At 42.6% G+C, this 18104-nt stretch overlaps 1 protein-coding gene across 3 annotated transcripts in view; it reads left to right on the top strand.

Moving 5' to 3' along the window:
- Positions 1–12200, top strand: part of gnaz (guanine nucleotide binding protein (G protein), alpha z polypeptide) — a 42482-nt gene extending 30282 nt beyond the window's left edge. For all 3 annotated transcript variants that reach the window (XM_035776170.2, XM_035776169.2, XM_035776172.2), the window contains one exon: positions 10161–12200. In XM_035776170.2, coding sequence (XP_035632063.2) covers positions 10161–10505 — 345 coding nt within the window. In that variant the 3' untranslated portion in view covers positions 10506–12200. The remainder of the gene's footprint in view (positions 1–10160) is intronic.
- The last annotated feature ends 5904 nt before the right edge of the window (positions 12201–18104 follow it).

Genomic DNA, 18104 nt, shown 5'->3' with positions numbered 1-18104 from the left:
TACCTTCTTGAGAGGATATTGCAGTTAGGTGTAAATTGAGTTCATAGTGTAAGGTGTGAGGGTGTACCTGTGAGAATTAGCAGCTTGAGATGGCACTGTTCAGCAGTAGGACGTCACAGGTGCACAAACAATTGACTGAGAGGGGGGTGAAGAGAGAGAAGGAGAGGAAGTGAGGAATGGAGAAGGAAAAAAAGGGGATTGTTTGGAGGAAATCAGAGGCCCCACCCTTTTCCTCCCCTTGTCTGGACATTATTTCTGAACTCTGGGTGTGGTTGGCAGCCACGGCTGATTTGGGCCCTTATTAGTGAAATGTCTGTTGGAACAGTTTCCACAGCTTTCCCCATTATTGCAAGAGGCTTTTTCAACCCAAAGTGGTATGAAGGCTTGAGTGATGACCATGAATAATATTTCATTGTTAATTAGATGCTATGTAATAGGCGTACACAGTGGCCTACACAGTGGCCTACACAGTGGCCTACACAGTGGCCTACACAGTGGCCTACACAGTGGCCTACACAGTGGCCTACACAGTGGCCTACACAGTGGCCTACACAGTGGCCTACACAGTGGCCTACACAGTGGCCTAGTGCCCCAATCAGCGTTATATGAAGTATTCTGTTTATAGAAACATTTGTTTCTGGTGCAAACTAAGTTCTGGTGTATTTCAAGCCTTCAAGCACATACTATGTTAGAAATGACAAAAACAGCTCTAGAAGTATTAGTGTCTGACTCAATGTAGTATTATGTCTCAATGTGTCTCTTAAATCCTCGGAGGAAGATGAGAATGCATCTGAAGACAGGGAGACAGGCAGGGAGTCAGAGAGGGAATCAGAGAGGCAGGGATTCAGAGAAGGAATCAGAGAGGCAGGGATTCAGAGGGAATCAGGGAGGCATGGAGTCAGAGACGGAATCAGAGAGGACGGGAGTCAGAGATGGAATCAGAGAGGTATGGAGTCAGAGAAGGAATCAGAGAGGACGGGAGTCAGAGATGGAATCAGAGAGGCACGGAGTCAGAGAAGGAATCAGAGAGGCATGGAGTCAGAGAAGGAATCAGAGAGGACGGGAGTCAGAGATGGAATCAGAGAGGCACGGAGTCAGAGACGGAATCAGAGAGGACGGGAGTCAGAGAAGGAATCAGAGGGGACGGGAGTCAGAGATGGAATCAGAGAGGCACGGAGTCAGAGACGGAATCAGAGAGGACGGGAGTCAGAGATGGAATCAGAGAGGTATGGAGTCAGAGAAGGAATCAGAGAGGCACGGAGTCAGAGAAGGAATCAGAGAGGCACGGAGTCAGAGAAGGAATCAGAGAGGCACGGAGTCAGAGAAGGAATCAGAGAGGCATGGAGTCAGAGAAGGAATCAGAGAGGCATGGAGTCAGAGAAGAAATCAGAGAGTCATGGAGTCAGAGAAGGAATCAGAGAGGCAAGGAGTCCGAGAAGGAATCAGAGAGGCACGGAGTCAGAGAAGGAATCAGAGAGGCACGGAGTCAGAGAAGGAATCAGAGAGGCACGGAGTCAGAGAAGGAATCAGAGAGGCACGGAGTCAGAGAAGGAATCAGAGAGGCACGGAGTCAGAGAAGGAATCAGAGAGGCATGGAGTCAGAGAAGAAATCAGAGAGTCATGGAGTCAGAGAAGGAATCGGAGAGGCATGGAGTCAGAGAGGGAATCAGAGGCATGGAGTCAGAGAGGGAATCAGAGGCATGGAGTCAGAGAAGGAATCAGAGAGGCATGGAGTCAGAGAGGGAATCAGAGAGGCATGGAGTCAGAGAGGGAATCAGAGAGGCAGGGAGGGAGACATGGAGAAAGGGGCTGTGGTGAGCCTCTGAATTAGATTACTCAATGAGCTCTCAACTTGATGCCACTCAGTCTCAAATGGAGTTCTCTCTCTCCTCTCTCTCTCTCTCTCTCTCTCGACTCTCATGCATGACAACAGAAAGGGGGGGATCAGAGAGGGCCTGAATAATTTAGTCTTAAACATTAATATATTTTAGGTACTCTTTTTTGTGTATATGCTTGATGGACTGTCTGAGACAGATTTGTGTCAGTATGTTTTATGGTTTAGGTTTTACTTTCAAGGAGTAGGCTATTTTATACAACAAATAATCAAATACACATGTATTTGAAACCCGGACTGATTAGGTGAGAGATAGGGAAAGGGAAGGACACAAAGGAGCAAGATAAAGCTTCCTAGAGAGTGTAGCAGAACTGGGAGAAGAGTGCTGAGGTTTTTACACTGAGAAAAAGCTCTGGATCTACAATGACTTAATTAATGGAGATCGTACGGCCCTATAGTACAACCTCCATAACTCACTAACCACAGTCATCATTCAGCCATGCTCTATAACAAAATGGACTCAGTTGCAATGGTGGCCTTAAACTTAAACTCTTAAATCTGTTTTAACATGCGCAATTGGCTGTTAAATGTCAAATGTAAAAAAATACAGGAGTCTAGGGGAACACATGATGACCTCAGCTTATGATATACTAACATGGAATAGAAGGCTGAATTACATCACCACCTGAGAAACCAGCAGGAAATGAATGGGCAGAATCAAGAGTACTGTAACCATAGAACTAGGAAAAGAGACTCGGCTCTCTCTTATTCCATCATATGGAGTGTCGTACTGGATCACTGGTAGGACATGCTACACAGGGATTTTAGAGAGGATGGCTGTCTTTGTGAGGAAAAATCAAAGTCTTGCAATTCTTTCCCCACCCACCCATTCCCTGATGCATTTTTCCTGTCCCATCCCTGTCTTCATAATGAATTGGTTGCCATGGCTTCAGTTGCCTAGTAACAGACGAGTCAAATGCTCCTAATAATCCTGGGCTGTTGACAGTGAGCTGTGACTTAGGGAGGGTGTGTGTGCGCGTGCATCCACATGTGTGTGTTCTGCGTGCGTGCGTGCGTGTACTGTAAGCGAATAAATGTTTATATGCGGTAGTGTGTACTGTGTGTATGTGAGGAGAAAACAAAGTACAAGTGATTTCTGGTTGGAGTGGTGTACAGTGGAGATACATTTCACAGAGGTGCTACAGTGACATGTGATTGCACTCTAAGCCCCATAGATATAGTAGAGGTGTTAAATTAAAGTGTCCCGTGACTCCAGAGGATCCAAAATAGGACCACACGTTCTACACTTCTAAAATCTCCTAACAAGCGTAAGCATACTTTCTCACGCTGTTAATATGAAAGTCATAATTGACAAAGTTAAGCTAATAGAATTTCATGTTAATGAATGGGGAATTGTGTCTTATTGGAAACTGGGTTTCACAGCAGATAGGATGACAGAGTAGGATCATTCTTGGGTTAGCTACTGAAACACTCACCAACTATGCGGTGTTTAAACAGAATTTAACATCAGAGTTTAAGATCTCAATAATGCTCTTGTGGCAACGAGCAGGTGTTCACATACTTTTGGTCATGCACTGCATGTTATGAATTCTAGCTAGGTGTTAGGGTTAAGGGGTTAGGGTTAAGTTTTTGAGTTAGGTTAAGGGTTAAAGTTAGGGTTAGGGAAGGGTTAGCTAACATGTTAAGTGGTTGCAAAGTAGCTAAAAAGTAGTAAGTAGTTGAAAAATGGCTAATTAGCAAAAAATGCTAAAGTTTCCCGTGATGAGATTCAAACTCGCAACATTTAGGTTGCTAGACATTTGCGTTATACGACCACCCATCCACCCCGACCAACCACTGCCTTAACTAACCACATGCCTTATGTTACCATACCAGACATAACACATCATACTAATTTGGGTGTCCTGAATTTACATTTGCTATGTTAAGTCTTGTCTATGAGACCAGGCTGCTGTGAGAGTAAAGCATAAATCATAGTCCACAGACACTGAGACGCGACAGTCCGGCGTCCCATTGTGACATAGCACTCAGACCACCATCGAATGTGCATCTTGCAGTAAACCAACCTCGACTCTGGAACGCGTACTCTATATTCATTTGAATGTGTTGGCAGTTGGAGAAATTGCTTGAGCTGCGCTGAGAATTCCAAAAGTTTGAATGCCAACGGTGCAATATTGTAGAACACTGGTGTGTGTAGGCATACACGTTATGGACTATGATAGACACTTTCGACTTTAGGGTCCTTGAGGAATGTATACATTGTAAATCACAATTGTTATGGTATGGGGGTGTATTGGGGAAATCCATCACAGTAAAATGTTGAATCCATTCAAATTAATCATGGAAGCTTCTTGAATTGAATTTATCTTGGAATGAAATGTTGTTTATAGGCTGCACATTTAATTGAATCTTGCAGAGCCCAGAGATTGAAGGAGGCTGCAGTGAGCAGCAGCACAGCGTACAGACACAGAGAGAGGAGAGAGGGGTGGGGTGGAGTAACAAGCACTAAGACAGCTACAGAGCATCGGGTGAAAAAATGTGAGGTAATGCCAGCTCAAAATATTCAGGTAGCATTTACAAAGCAGGGAGAGAACGATACCTTGATTAAAATAAACATGTAGTGTATATAGAGATACCTATTTTTGAGGCTCTGGCAATTATAATGAAAAATAATAATGGAAAACGTTGTGTATGATATTCTTGAGGCAATTGTATTATTTGTGTCCCATGCCTTAATGTACAGTGGATATACAGTACCAATCAAAAGTTTGGACACACCTACTCATTCAAGGGGTTTTCTTTATAAAGGGTGGCTACTTTGAAGAATCTAAAATCTATTGTGATTTGTTTAACACTTTTTTGGTTACTACATGATTCCATGTGTTATTTTGTTATTTGTATTTTTATCATATGTGTTTTTTCCACATGTGTTATTTCAAAGTTTAGATGTCTTCACTATTATTCTACAATGTAGAAAATAGACTTAAAAAATAAAGCAAAATATAAACTCAACATGTAAAGTGTTGGTCCCATGTTCCATGAGCTGAAATAAAAGATCCCAGACAGTTTCCATACGCACAAAAAGCGTATTTCTCTCATTGTTTACATCCCTGTTTTTGAGCATTTCTCCTTTGACAAGATAATCCATCCACCTGACAGGCCTGGCATATCAAGAAGTTGATTAAATGGCATGATCCTTACACAGGTGCACCTTGCGCTGGGAACAATAAAAGGCCACTCTAAAATGTGCAGTTTTGTCACACAACACAATGCCACAGATGTCTCAAGTTTTTAGGGAATCCATAGATTAGGGCCTAATGAATTTATTTCAATTGATTGATTTCCGAACTGTAACTCAGTAAAATCATGGAAATTGTTGCTTGTTGAGTTTATATGTTTCTTCAGTATATAAGGTAGTGCCATTCGAATCGAACCTTAATTGAATTATGTAGGGGTGGCTCCTCACTCACTCCAGAGATTTGTATTTACTTGAAACAAAGCATTAACACAGGATTGAACCTCCTCATTAATACTTCATCTTAATTAAGGCCTGTGTGTCTAGAGTGCTCAGGGAGAGGGGGGGCTCTGCCGGTTGGCCACGGGGTGGGATGGTGAGGGGGGCTCTGCCCATAGGCCACGGGGAGGGATGGTGTGTTCAGGGTCTAGGGGAGGGGGAGCTTCCTGCTGTGTGCTGCTACCCTAGTATCTACTCCTCCTTCCCCTCTTCCCTCCTCTCTCCCTCTGTAACTCTAACGATGACGGAGTGAACAGGTAAGGAGTGTAGAGAGTCCCAAAGCACAGTGGGTGGGCTGCTGCCTTCCTCTCCATGCAGCAGGGTTCTGGTGTAGACACCCTGAGAACAAATGGAGGGGGAGCCTCTGGCTCTGACCTTATTTAGTGTACACTGCTTAGGGTCCTAAGCTCAGTCCCTAAGGATGCCTACTTATGCCAGAGAAAAGAGGCTTGCGTCTCGCGCCACGGCACCGGATCCATAACAAGTCTGTATATTCATATGTTTGGTTCCTAGAACTTCTATAGAACATAGAATTTACAGTATACAAATGAGTTAATTTGCCTAGTCCCTTGTTTAACATTGCAAAACACTACATATTGTACGCAACAACAAATAAGTGTGGATGTTTTATAGTTCAAGTAAATGAGACAGAGACTTTATAAACTATGTTTAATTGCACTTGCCCACCTATCGCTCTCTCTCCTCCCATCGCTCTCTCTTTCTCTCTCTCCTTCAATCTCTCTCTGAGCATATCTTGTGATTTGCTCAGAGCACCATGATGTTTTGTGTAACCTTTTAAACAGCCGTCCAGTCTTCAAACTGAACTCCTCACTCAGTCACAAGCTACTGGATTCACACCACATGCCTGCAGCCTCCCATATCTCTCTCTCTTACACACACGCACGCACGCACGCACGCACGCACGCACGCACGCACGCACGCACGCACGCACGCACACACACACACACACACACACACACACACACACACACACACACACACACACACACACACACACACACACACACACACACTCTCTTGCAGTATGTCTAGTATTAATCATTTTAGTACCGGGGACTTTTCATGGAATATGAAATCTATCAGGTCACAGATTTTTGTTAATCTCATAGATATTGTACATCTTGGGAAAAGCCTCATGCTTGACAGAGCTCTACTTGCTGCATCTGTACTGATGTCAGTCAGACTGTTCTTTTCACATTTGGCTTCACCAACTGCCCAGCACTCCCCTGTGCTCAAACTATGATTCACTGCATGACCAACAACTGTTTCCTTGTTCTTCTTTGATATATAACAACTCCTCTCCCCAGTAATATATGAATATATATTTCAGTATGACAGTGATTTAGGGAGCTGTTAACTTTTTACACGCATGGGAATTGGCCTACTGTATATGGATAGGGCTAAATTGAAATGTTTCTTACAGAAGAAATATGAAAAGCATATGCATAACCATGGTAGCAATTGAAAGGGAACAGTTTGGAGATTATTGGGAAATTATTAGACCAAAGGTCAGGACACAACAGTTGACCTGACACAAGACTGATTGTGTACAGGTTTGGATAGATTTTAACCATGTTTTCAATTTAAATGTAAAAGTACAATAATCAGTGCAGCTTCTCAAGTCTATGGGCATTGCATTCCAGTATATTGTAGCTCTAACAGAGAAGGCCGATTTTACTGTGTTGAAAAGGGACAACACAATCCCCTCTAGTTACTGCCATTGTTATCCCGGAGGTGCTTTCCTTGAGCATGATATACCGGCATAGAGGTGGAGGGGCAAGACCATGCAGGATCTTAAAGACAAGGCTTGCATCTACATTCTGCTTAAAGCTATCCAGACTAAATAAATTATGTTTGTAAATGATATGACAATGGTGGTAACTGTTTGGTTTGTTATCAAAAATCTTAAGTGTTTGTTTGTAGAGTGATTCAATTGGTTTCAGGATAGTAACTCCTGCTTGTGACCAGCATGTGAGGCAACATCTCAGATGTGAGATATATAGCATGCATATATAGTTTGGCGGCCTCCAGAGGAAGGAAAGGTCTTGACCGTGTTAACCACCTTCATAAAACTTCATAAAAATGACAAGGGTTTGAGTGAGAAGACTAACTGAGGTCTCCAAGTGGCCACACTCCTCTCCAAAGTGTGCACAGTCCCTGAGTCATTTCAATGCACTTGTATGGCACGAAGAATAATCTTCAACTATAAGGTGCTTTTTTGAGCTCTCCTAACTGTGCCTCTGAGGAACTAGAGCAAGCACACTTCTAGTTGTTTTGAACACAGACCTGTATCCCCACCATCACACAATTACTGTTGTTGTTTACACAATCCAAAAACGTCCCAATATTAATTAGCAATCTGGGTCAGGTGAGCATAATTTGAAAGCTTGTTCTACTGCCAACATGACTAGCTAAATTCTAAAATACGATGTTATAGTGTTAGGCTTTCACAAGGCAATTCAGAGAAACGGAACGTAATTGTGATGCGCATAGAAAGGAGTCATGAGTGCATTCAGGTGCACGTTCTGAGACAAATTTTCTTCAAAACAGACAAACATAGGCTCATTGTGTTCAGAACAACCCAGGCTATGACACCATTTAATGTTGTAACTGTATATCAAAAAAGTCATCATAAACATTGACACTGTATATGACATTAGTTTCATGATATGGAAATGTCAAGTGCACATTTGGACTCATGGGTGTTTGGCATGCTTGCATGACTGCGATCTGGACTCAGGGGTAGACATAACATAGTAAACGAAAATCCAGGACACTCAAATTAGTATGATATGTTTGTTATGGTATGTATTAATTTGTGGATGTCTATCAACCATTTGGTATGATATGTTACAAATTCCAATTCGTATGATAGAGTATGTTACGAATTGCAATTCGTACAGTATTTACGAATTTACAATACGCAAATGATATGCTACGAATTCCAATTTATTGTGGCTAAAGTTAGCTAGATGGCTAACGCTAACATTAGCTAGGCTAGGGGTTAGGGTTGGGGGTAAGGTTAGGGTTGAGTTTAGGAGTTAGGTTAAAGGGAAGGGTTAGCTAACATGCTAAGTAGTTGGAGGTAGCTAAAAAGTAGTAAGTAGTTGTAAGGTTACAAAAAAATAAAATGCTAAAGCTCTCTGTAATGAGATTGGAACACGCAACCTTTGGGTTGTTAGACGTTCATGTTTCTCTTCTTAAGTTAAATTCTGTCTTATGTAGCCATACCAAACATAACATATCATACTAGTGTCCCGGATATTTGTTTATGTCTAATCTGAGACTAGCCTGTTGTATGACATCAAAGCAGTAGTTATTATAATCTTTAACGTCTCATTAATTTACAGCATTTCCTTCACTCAGATGACAAAAATGTCCAAAAGTTGTTCAATTAGCGGGAGTGATGGGGCAACTTGTCTCGTGTGGTGCTCATGTTCAGAACAGCTGTCAGACAAAATCCTACAGCGCTGTGAAGTGCAGAGCATGAGCTCTGATGTAATTTATTGCATTTTACTGTACAGCCACTGCATTCCAATTTAGGCGATTATCAGGGCCCAAATCTGCCATCTTCAACACGTATATGGGTACAAGTGTAAAGGTCTACGGTCCTCTTTGGTTTTTCATTTTGTATTTCATGTGTTTTAGAGGTTTGAAACTCAAACCTTCACAACAAATTGCATTTTTGGGAGCATGTGATCTTGACAGTTATGACTGTGGCCCTCATGGCTACACATTTGAACAGAACTGGCTCCCATTCATGAATTTGGAAAACATCCTAGGAGGAAAAGAACATTTATCCTAGGGGTTTGGCTAATACACAGCTGACATCTCCGAGGCAGCACAAACAAATGGGCCTTGGTCTGGTAGCAGAAAACTAACAACCACAAGATTGTATATTGCTTAATTTAATATGCCTCCAAAAACACAATCTTGCAATCATAGAAAGAAAACAGGCAGTGAAGTTGTGTTTTGGGCAAAGCCAATGTCAGGCAGGCTATGCTGTTGCTCCCATGGCTAAAGCTCAAAAGTCGAGTAAATATGTCATGCCTGGGATGGGCTAATGAGATGTACTCAACCTATCAAGTTTATTCTGTCGCTTAGTCCATCTGTACACACTGAGAATTGTTCCTGTTCATGGTTATGTTCAGTGTAAAATACCATGGAAATTCCCTGAAACGTATTTCAAATCAACGGTATTACATTTCATACTCATTTCACCCATTTGTCTTGCGTCAGAGAGGGCAAGGTTATCTGTACATCTGTACATCATCTGACCTCAAAAACAAGACTTTGATGTGTTTTTTAACTGTGCACAGTTCCAGTAACTCATTTAGTGCTCATCATGTGGGCAGTAACAGTTCTCTACTCATGCTAAGCTTGAAGTGAGAGAGAAGACCTGCTCTGTTTGTTTCCGGGTTGAGAGTTCAAGTGCAGGTCTTTGACCGAGTCTCCAGCCCATGTTTACACAACATATGAACCACACCTTTGGCTGCTCGAGTGGAGTTTTTTAATCTACACTACAGGGTCAAATTGTGTTCTCATTTTCAATTCGTTTTTTGGAAACATATTTTATTTTTTGGAAGATTTAGCAGTTACAGCAAATCATACTCACAATCACTAAAAATGACTAATTTAACGTCATCTTCAGCTTTAGCCCAACGTCAGCCTCTTTCTCTTACATGTCAATAGGGTGTGTCTCATGTGAGGGAACAACAATTTTCTCATGATTGCCTCTTCTCTCTCCCTTTCCATCCCTCCTCTCTACAGAGTCGTATGGCAGAGAGCCTGCGTCTGTTTGACTCCATCTGCAACAACAACTGGTTCACCAACACCTCACTCATCCTCTTCCTCAACAAGAAGGACCTGTTGGCCGAGAAGATCAAGCGCATCCCTCTGACTGTGTGCTTCGCCGACTACAGAGGTCAGAACACCTACGAGGAAGCGGCAGTCTACGTGCAGCGGCAGTTCGAGGACCTCAACCGCAACAAGGAGACCAAGGAGATTTACTCGCACTTCACCTGCGCCACAGACACCAGCAACATCCAGTTTGTGTTCGACGCCGTCACAGACGTGATCATCCAGAACAATCTCAAGTACATTGGGCTGTGCTAGGACTGGGGATAGGGTGGGGAGGGGAGAGAGGGCTGCATGGCAGCAGTAGACCCATTCGCTACCAGGCCTGTTACACACAAAGCCTGTCTGTCAGTCTCTTTGAGGAAGTGTAGGAAAAAGAGAACCTGCAAGGTGGAGCAAGGGGGTTGGGATTGTCAGGGACGGCTATAGGATCAGCTGATCTGCTTGAAATATTAGAGTTGAGGGTCAAAGGTCAAGATGGGATTTACCCAAGGTCAGCATAAATGTGTTTGCACTGAATATATGAGTATGTAGACACACACACACACACACACACACACACACACACACACATGCTTATGTTTGCTCACAGACAAGGACTTGGGATCAACTGTCAAGCACTTGTTTGGCGTGGAAACAATGGAAACTGAAGACAACCCCTACCCTCTGCCTGCCAAACCTGGTATTGAGCAGGAGTTCTTGACTGGCAGTTTCAGAGTTACGTTTGTCATTTTAGGTTGTTTGATTTGCCTCAGTCAATTAATGCTGCTTTGCGAAAATCAATAAATTCCTGTGGATTTTCCCCTAAAAAGCTGGACAGCGGGTTTACCTGGCAAGGTATAGGGAGATGGTGAGTCACAGGTGTCCTGGGAAAATAGTTGGAGGACATGACTTATGTCACAGGGTTTCTATCCAAAGGAGAAAACTGCCACAGTTGAAAGCTGAAGTAAAGGGTATTTTCTACACACACTGTATCTCATTTCTTGAGGGCTAAATGGCTCTTCAAGGTTATCTGTTGTCCCTCTTCATTTTGTTTTCAGTTATTTTTTTTTATTTTTTAAATGTACTTTTGTCAAACCTGCCCCTTAGAGCAGGTCTCTGACCTGCCAGGAGAGTGTTACACTCCATAGAGTGGATGGTGTTCTCTAAGATCATTCCAGTTTCCAGCAACAAAGACATCAAAAACAGTGCCAATTTTAGTGTAAATAAAAACAGATCCCATCAATAAATGTTGGTTTTATTGACAGAAACATTAAAACATGCATGATTTTGTTAATTGGGATATTGATCATTTTTTATTTTGGATTTGTTTTCTGTTATTTTAGGTTTAACTAATATATTCCCTAAAATATATATACAAGTCAAACACTGTGTACGATTGTACAGCTGTTGTCTAAGAGGAATTTATTGAAAAGAGTACTATAAATTGAGATTATGATGAAGATGGTGACAATGATGACGCCAATGACAAGCTCATTACAAACCCAGCATGAGATGATAGAGTGGGTCAGGGGGGGTTAAAGGGAAAAAAGTTTGAAGACTGCAAAAAATATGAATGCGAAAAAACAAACGCTTCAGTTTAATCCTCCTTGCGCTATCTACATGGTAATTGTTATACAGTGGGTATGATGTGTAAATATACTGTAAGGTTCACTCTGTTAAAACAATAAATAAAAGGTTGAGCTGGAATACTGTAAGTGAGAGAGAGAATGTGAGAGTGAGAGAAAGAGAGAATGTGTGTGAGAGAGAGAGAGAATGTGTGTGAGAGAGAGAGAGAATGTGAGAGAGAGAGAAAGCCCTGCTCTACTTCTCTCCTCCAACCCTCACCTTTTCAGCGAAGAGGAAACAACTCAGCTAAGGGCTTCAGGCTTGACTTTACAGGATGTTCACTTCAACAAAAAACAACCAATTTAGCCAAACAATAAAAATAATAAATAAAATGAATTATGCAAATTCTGGTTGTGCAGAGAATGTGTTTTTGGGTGGTGGTCATGGGTAGGATGGGAGTACAGGGAAATGCAGTACACACTACTACGTTTCAGATCTTTATGAGAACAGGCTCCACACCATGCTTACGAAGCACTGGTATTATGTTTTGCTGTCTCGTATGCCTTTAATTCTAATCTAACACCACACCCGCCAACAAAAAAAGTATTTTCTAATTTGAGTGGGACATGCTGTTCCTAAACCATCTCTCTCTCTCTCTCCTAAATCACAATTAAAAGAGCCTGTTCTTATCTGAGCTACCATGCTACACTACAAGGGAGGGACAAATAACTAACACACAATTAGAGTAGGCAATTAAGTTACGAGTAAATTGTTGCAGCAGAGATTTGACAGGGTGGCAGAGGTGGTTGGGATAGCCACAAATTCAACTCAGAGCACAAACCTTGATTGACCCCCTTCCTACTGCTAATGGTTCCACAGGTCATTGTTTGGCCAGCCACAGCACCTGCTTCTTATGGCTGGTTTACAGTCTGTCTATCGACATGTCTGTAGACAATTGTCGTAGCGACATCATGAACATTACATTGTCTTCCGACATCAAACTTGTCATTGTTATTATGAAAGGCCAGTTTAACGACACGCCTGTAGACAATTACAATGCGATAAGTGTCGCTGGTCAAAACAACATTTAATTTATACTCTGGTGGAATGTCTGTAGATTGTCGCTGTGACTGTCAGTTTCCTTGTAGCACTGACATGAAAAAAGTCTCTGCGACTGTCGCAACGTCCATTATCGTGGTTACCGGACTGCTACAGTTCTAAAATGATCAGATAGAATGAGCTACTTTTATTTTGTCACACTGTGGCCGTAAGGGATTTTCTGTAAACTCGCCATTACCTTGCAAATAATAATGTTGTTGGGTTTACTTTCTTGTAATAATGAATATAAATATGCTAAAGTTAAGACATTGTCAGCTACCCTCTGGTCATTATTTGAACTGGCTAGCCAGCTAGCTAACTAGTATTTAATAACGAACCAAAACATTGTTTAAAAAATTGCTTTTAGTTGCTGGCTTGATGATTGGTTGACATTTTCCAAATTCATTTTTTAAAACAGATGGGTTTATTGGTGTTAAAATAGAGAAATTATGCTATCTGGAGCACCTGGCTGCTTATACTTTTTCATAACGTTCATAAATTTGGTGTCGGACGAGAATAGAATGTTCATGATGTCGCTACGACAATTGTCTACATGTCGAGAGACGGACTGTAAACCAGCCATTTAACTTTTTTAATGTCAGTGCTACAAGGAAACTGACAGTTGCAGCGACAATCTACAGTCATTCCACCGGAGTATAAATTAAATGTTGTTTTGACCAGCAACACTTGTCACATTCTAATTGTCTATAAACATGTCGTTAGACCAAGTATTAACCGGCGATTACATAACATGTATAGCAGCAGAATCGATGCATTATTGCTTCATGAAGTAAGGTCACATGGAATGATAGAAGTTGCTGAAAAATGTAATTTTTAATAAAGTGTAATTATTAGGTGTATGTGCAGGATACGCATGGCAGACGTCGTACAATGAAATGCTCACTTGCAGATTCCTTCTCAAACAAATCAAAAATCAAATAAAATGTTATTAGTCACATGCTCCGAATACAACAGTTGTAGATCTTACAGTGAAATGCTTACTTATACGCCCCTAACTAACCAACAATGCAGTTGAAAAAATATGAATAAGAAATAAAAGTTACTAGTAGTTAAAGAGCATCAGTAAGATAACAATAGTGAGACTATATACAGGGGGTACCGGTACGATAGCACCTTCCTCTGACACCACCTGGTATAGTCCTGGATGACAGGAAGCTTGGCCCCAGTGATGTACTGGGCCTTACGCACTACCTTCTGTAGTGCCTTGCGGTCGGAGGCCGTAGCAGTTGCCATACCCGGCAGTGATGCAACCAGTCGGAATGCCTTCTAAGCTTTAGAACCTTTTGAGGATCTGATGACCCTTGCCAAATATTTTCAGTCTGAGGGGTAATAGGTTTTGTCGTGCCCTCTTAACGACTGTCTTGGTGTGCTTGGACCATGTTAGTTTGTTGGTGATGTGGACACCAAAGAATTTGAAGCTCTCAACCTGCTCCACTGCAGCCCCGTCAATGAGAATGCGGACATGCTCAGTTCTCCTTTTCCTGTAGTCCACAATCATCTTCGTTGTCTTGATCACATTGAGGGAGAGGTTGTTGTCCTGGCACCACATGGCCAGGTCTCTGACCTCCTCCCTATAGGCTGTCTCGTCGTTGTCGGTGATCAGGCTTACCACTGTTGTGTTATCGTCAAACTTAATGATGGTTTTGGAGTCGTGCCTGGTCGTGCAGTCATGAGTGAACAGGGAGTATAGGAGGGGACTGGGCACGCATCCCTGACAGGCCCCTGTGTTGAGGATCAGTGTGGCGAATGTGTTGTTACCTACCCTTACCACCTGAGGGTGGCCCGTCAGGAAGTCCAGGATCCAGTTGCAGAGGGAGGTGTTTAGTTCCAGGGTCCATAGCTTATTGATGAGCTTTGAGGGTACTATGGTGTTGAAAGCTGAGCTGTAGTCAATGAATAGCATTCTCACATAGGTGTTCCTTTTGTAAAGGTGGGAAAGGGCAGTGTGGAGTGCATCATCTGTGGATCTGTTAGGGCGGTATGCAAATTGGAGTGGGTCTAGGGTTTCTGGGAGAATGGTGTTGATGTGAGCCATGACCAGCATTTCAAAGCACTTCATGGCTACAGACATGAGCGCTACAGGTCGGTAGTCATTTAAGCAAGTTACCTTAGTGTTCTTGGGCACAGGCACTATGGTGGTCTGCTTAAAACATGTTGGTATTACAGACTCAGACAGGGAGAGGTTGAAAACGTCAGTGAAGACACTTGCCAGTTGGTCACTGCATGCTCGCAGTACATGTCCTGGTAATCCGTCTGGCCCTGCGGCTTTGTGAATGTTGACCTGTTTAAAGGTCTTACTCACATTGGCTGCGGAGAGTGTGATCACCCTGTTGTCCGGAACAGCTGGTGCTGTCATGCATGTTTCAGTGTTATTTGCCTCGAAGCGAGCATAGAAGTAGTTTAGCTCGTCTGGTAGGCTTGTGTCACTGGGCAGCTCTCGGGTGTGCTTCCCTTTGTAGTCTATAATAGTTTGCAAGCCCTGCCACATCAGACGAGCATCGGAGCCTGTGTAGTACGATTCGGTCTTAGTCCTGTATTGACACTTTGCCTGTTTGATGGTTCGCCGGAGGGCATAGCAGGATATCTTATAAGCTTCCGGGTTAGAGTCCTGCTCTACTCTTTAGCTCAGTGCGGATGTTGCCTGTAATCCATGGCTTCTGGTTGGGGTATGTATGTACGGTCACTGTGGGGACGACGTCATCGATACACTTATTGATGAAGCCAGTGACTGATGTGGTGTACTCATCAATGCCATAGGAAGGATCCTGGAACATATTCCAGTCTATGCTAGCAAAACAGTCTTGTAGCTTCGCATCTGCTTCATCTCTTACGTTTTGATTGACCGAGTCACTGGTGCCTCCTGCTTTAATTTTTGCTTGTAAGCAGGAATCAGGAGGATAGAATTATGGTCAAATCTGCCAAATGGAAGGCGAGGCAGAGCTTTGTATGTGTCTATGTGTGTGGAATAAAGGTGATCTAGAGTTTTTTCCCCTCTGGTTGCAAATTTAACATGCTGATAGAAATTTGGTAAGACCGATTTAAGTTTCACTGCATTAAAGTCCCCCAGCCACTAGGAGTGCCCCTTCTGGGTGAGCGTTTTCCTGTTTGCTTATGGAGGAATACAGCTCATTGAGTGTGGTCTTAGTGCCAGCATCAGTCAGTGGTAGTATTTAGAAAGCTACGAAAAATACAGATGAAAACTCTTTAGGTAGATAGTGTGGTCTACAGCTTATCATGAGATACTTTACCTCAGGCGGGCAAAACCTTAAGACTTCCTTAGATATCGTGCACCAGCTATTGTTTACATAAAGGCATAGTCCGCCACCCCTTGTCTTACCAGACGCCGCTGTTGTATCCTGCCGATACAGTGCATGAACATACAGCTGGCTGATTATAATGTCGTTGTTCAGCCACGACTCCGTGAAGCATAAGATTTTACAGTTTTTAATGTCCCATTGGTAGTTTAACCTTTCTCCGACGTCTCTTCACGCAAATGACAGGGATTTGTGCCTGTTCCCGGGAAAGCAGTACGGCATTCACGTTGGACTCGTTAAAGTAGAAAAAAAATATTCCGCCAGTTCGTGTTGAGTAATCGTTATTTTCGGTCATAAGAGACGGTAGCAGCAACATTATGTCCAAAATAAGTTTAAAAACAAGTTAGAAACAATGCAAAAAAACTAACATAAAAACACAATGGATTAGGAACACATAAAACGTCAGCCATCTTCTCCGGCGCCGTCACTGATTGCAACAACAATAAGACAACAATAAGAAATAAAAAAAGATATGAATACAAACATAAAATAAATGTCTCAGTTGAACAGAATAAACATTTTAGCATAAGTATAATACAGGTGTAATGAACTTCCTCTGTTGTTTGTAGAGAGTCAGACCGAAATGCAGCGTGTAGGTTACTCATGACTTTTAATGAAGATAAAGCGGTACATGAAATAACTGAAAATACAAAAACAACAAACGAGTGAAACTAATACAGCCTATCTGGTGACTAACACTAAGACAGGTACAATCACCCACGAAATACAACGCGCACTCAGGCTACCTAAATACGGTTCCCAATCCGAGACAACGAGAATCAGCTGACTCCAATTAGGAATCGCCTCAGGCAGCCAAGCCTAACTAGACACACCCCTAATAATACACACTCCCAATTAATACAAACCCCAATACGAAATACAACATATAAACCCATGTCACACCCTGGCCTACCCAAACATATAACAAAAACACAAGATACAATGACCAAGGCGTGACAACAGGAAGGAACAATTTATAGTATTTACATGTGTATTGGGGAAGGGGGGGAGTGGGGGCCAGTGATCAATGGGGGCCAGTGATCAATATAATAAGAGTCTGGTAGCAGAAGTTGTGATGTGTGTGTAGCATGAATGTATATATGTGTGTGTATATGTCTGTGTCGGTGTGTGCATGTGTGAGTGCATGTGTGCTCAGGTGCGTAGAATCAGAGCAGTTGGTCAGTCCAGTTCAAGTGTTCCAACATCTGATGGCTGTAGATAGAAACTGCCTCAGAGCCTGTTGGCATCACACCTCATTCTCCGATACCGTCTGCCCGACGGTAAGGGAGTGAACAGCTCGTGGCTGGGGTGTGTAGGGTCTTTGATAATGCTGCGTGCCTTCCTCAGGCACCCATTTCGAGTAGATGTCCTGGATGGGTGGGAGCACGATATATATCCATCCCTAATTTCTACATCTCAAATTATGCTGATTGAGCTATGCAGCTCTGAGGGAGCGGATGCTCAGTCTGACCCTCAGCAGATGACCAGAAATTACTATTCCAGACTGGGGACTGGACAGTGGCTGTAAGAATCTGATTCCTTCATCTCAACCCTGACCTAATGACCCTGTAGCCGCACATGGTTTTAACCTTGTTGAGATCAAAGCCTCATCTATAGAGAGAGAGTCTCCATCAATACTCCTATTTTGTGAGTATGGTTATGGAGGAATAGTAATAGTGGCCATTTCTTTGAGTTTTAGATGTTTCTACAACTTGATTGGAGTCCACCTGTGGTAAATTCAATTGATTGGACATGATTTGGAAAGGCACAACCTGTCTATTTAAGGTCCCACAATTGACAAGTGGATGTCAGAGTTTAAAAAAAGACAGTGGATGTCAGAGTGTCGAAGGCACAGATCTGGGGAAGGGTAACAAAA

Source organism: Oncorhynchus keta, chromosome 9 (genome assembly GCF_023373465.1).
Source record: "Oncorhynchus keta strain PuntledgeMale-10-30-2019 chromosome 9, Oket_V2, whole genome shotgun sequence".
NCBI classification, from domain to species: domain Eukaryota; kingdom Metazoa; phylum Chordata; class Actinopteri; order Salmoniformes; family Salmonidae; genus Oncorhynchus; species Oncorhynchus keta.
The sequence above is the reverse complement of the archived record's forward strand: the minus strand, read 5'-3'. Positions and strand labels throughout refer to the sequence as shown.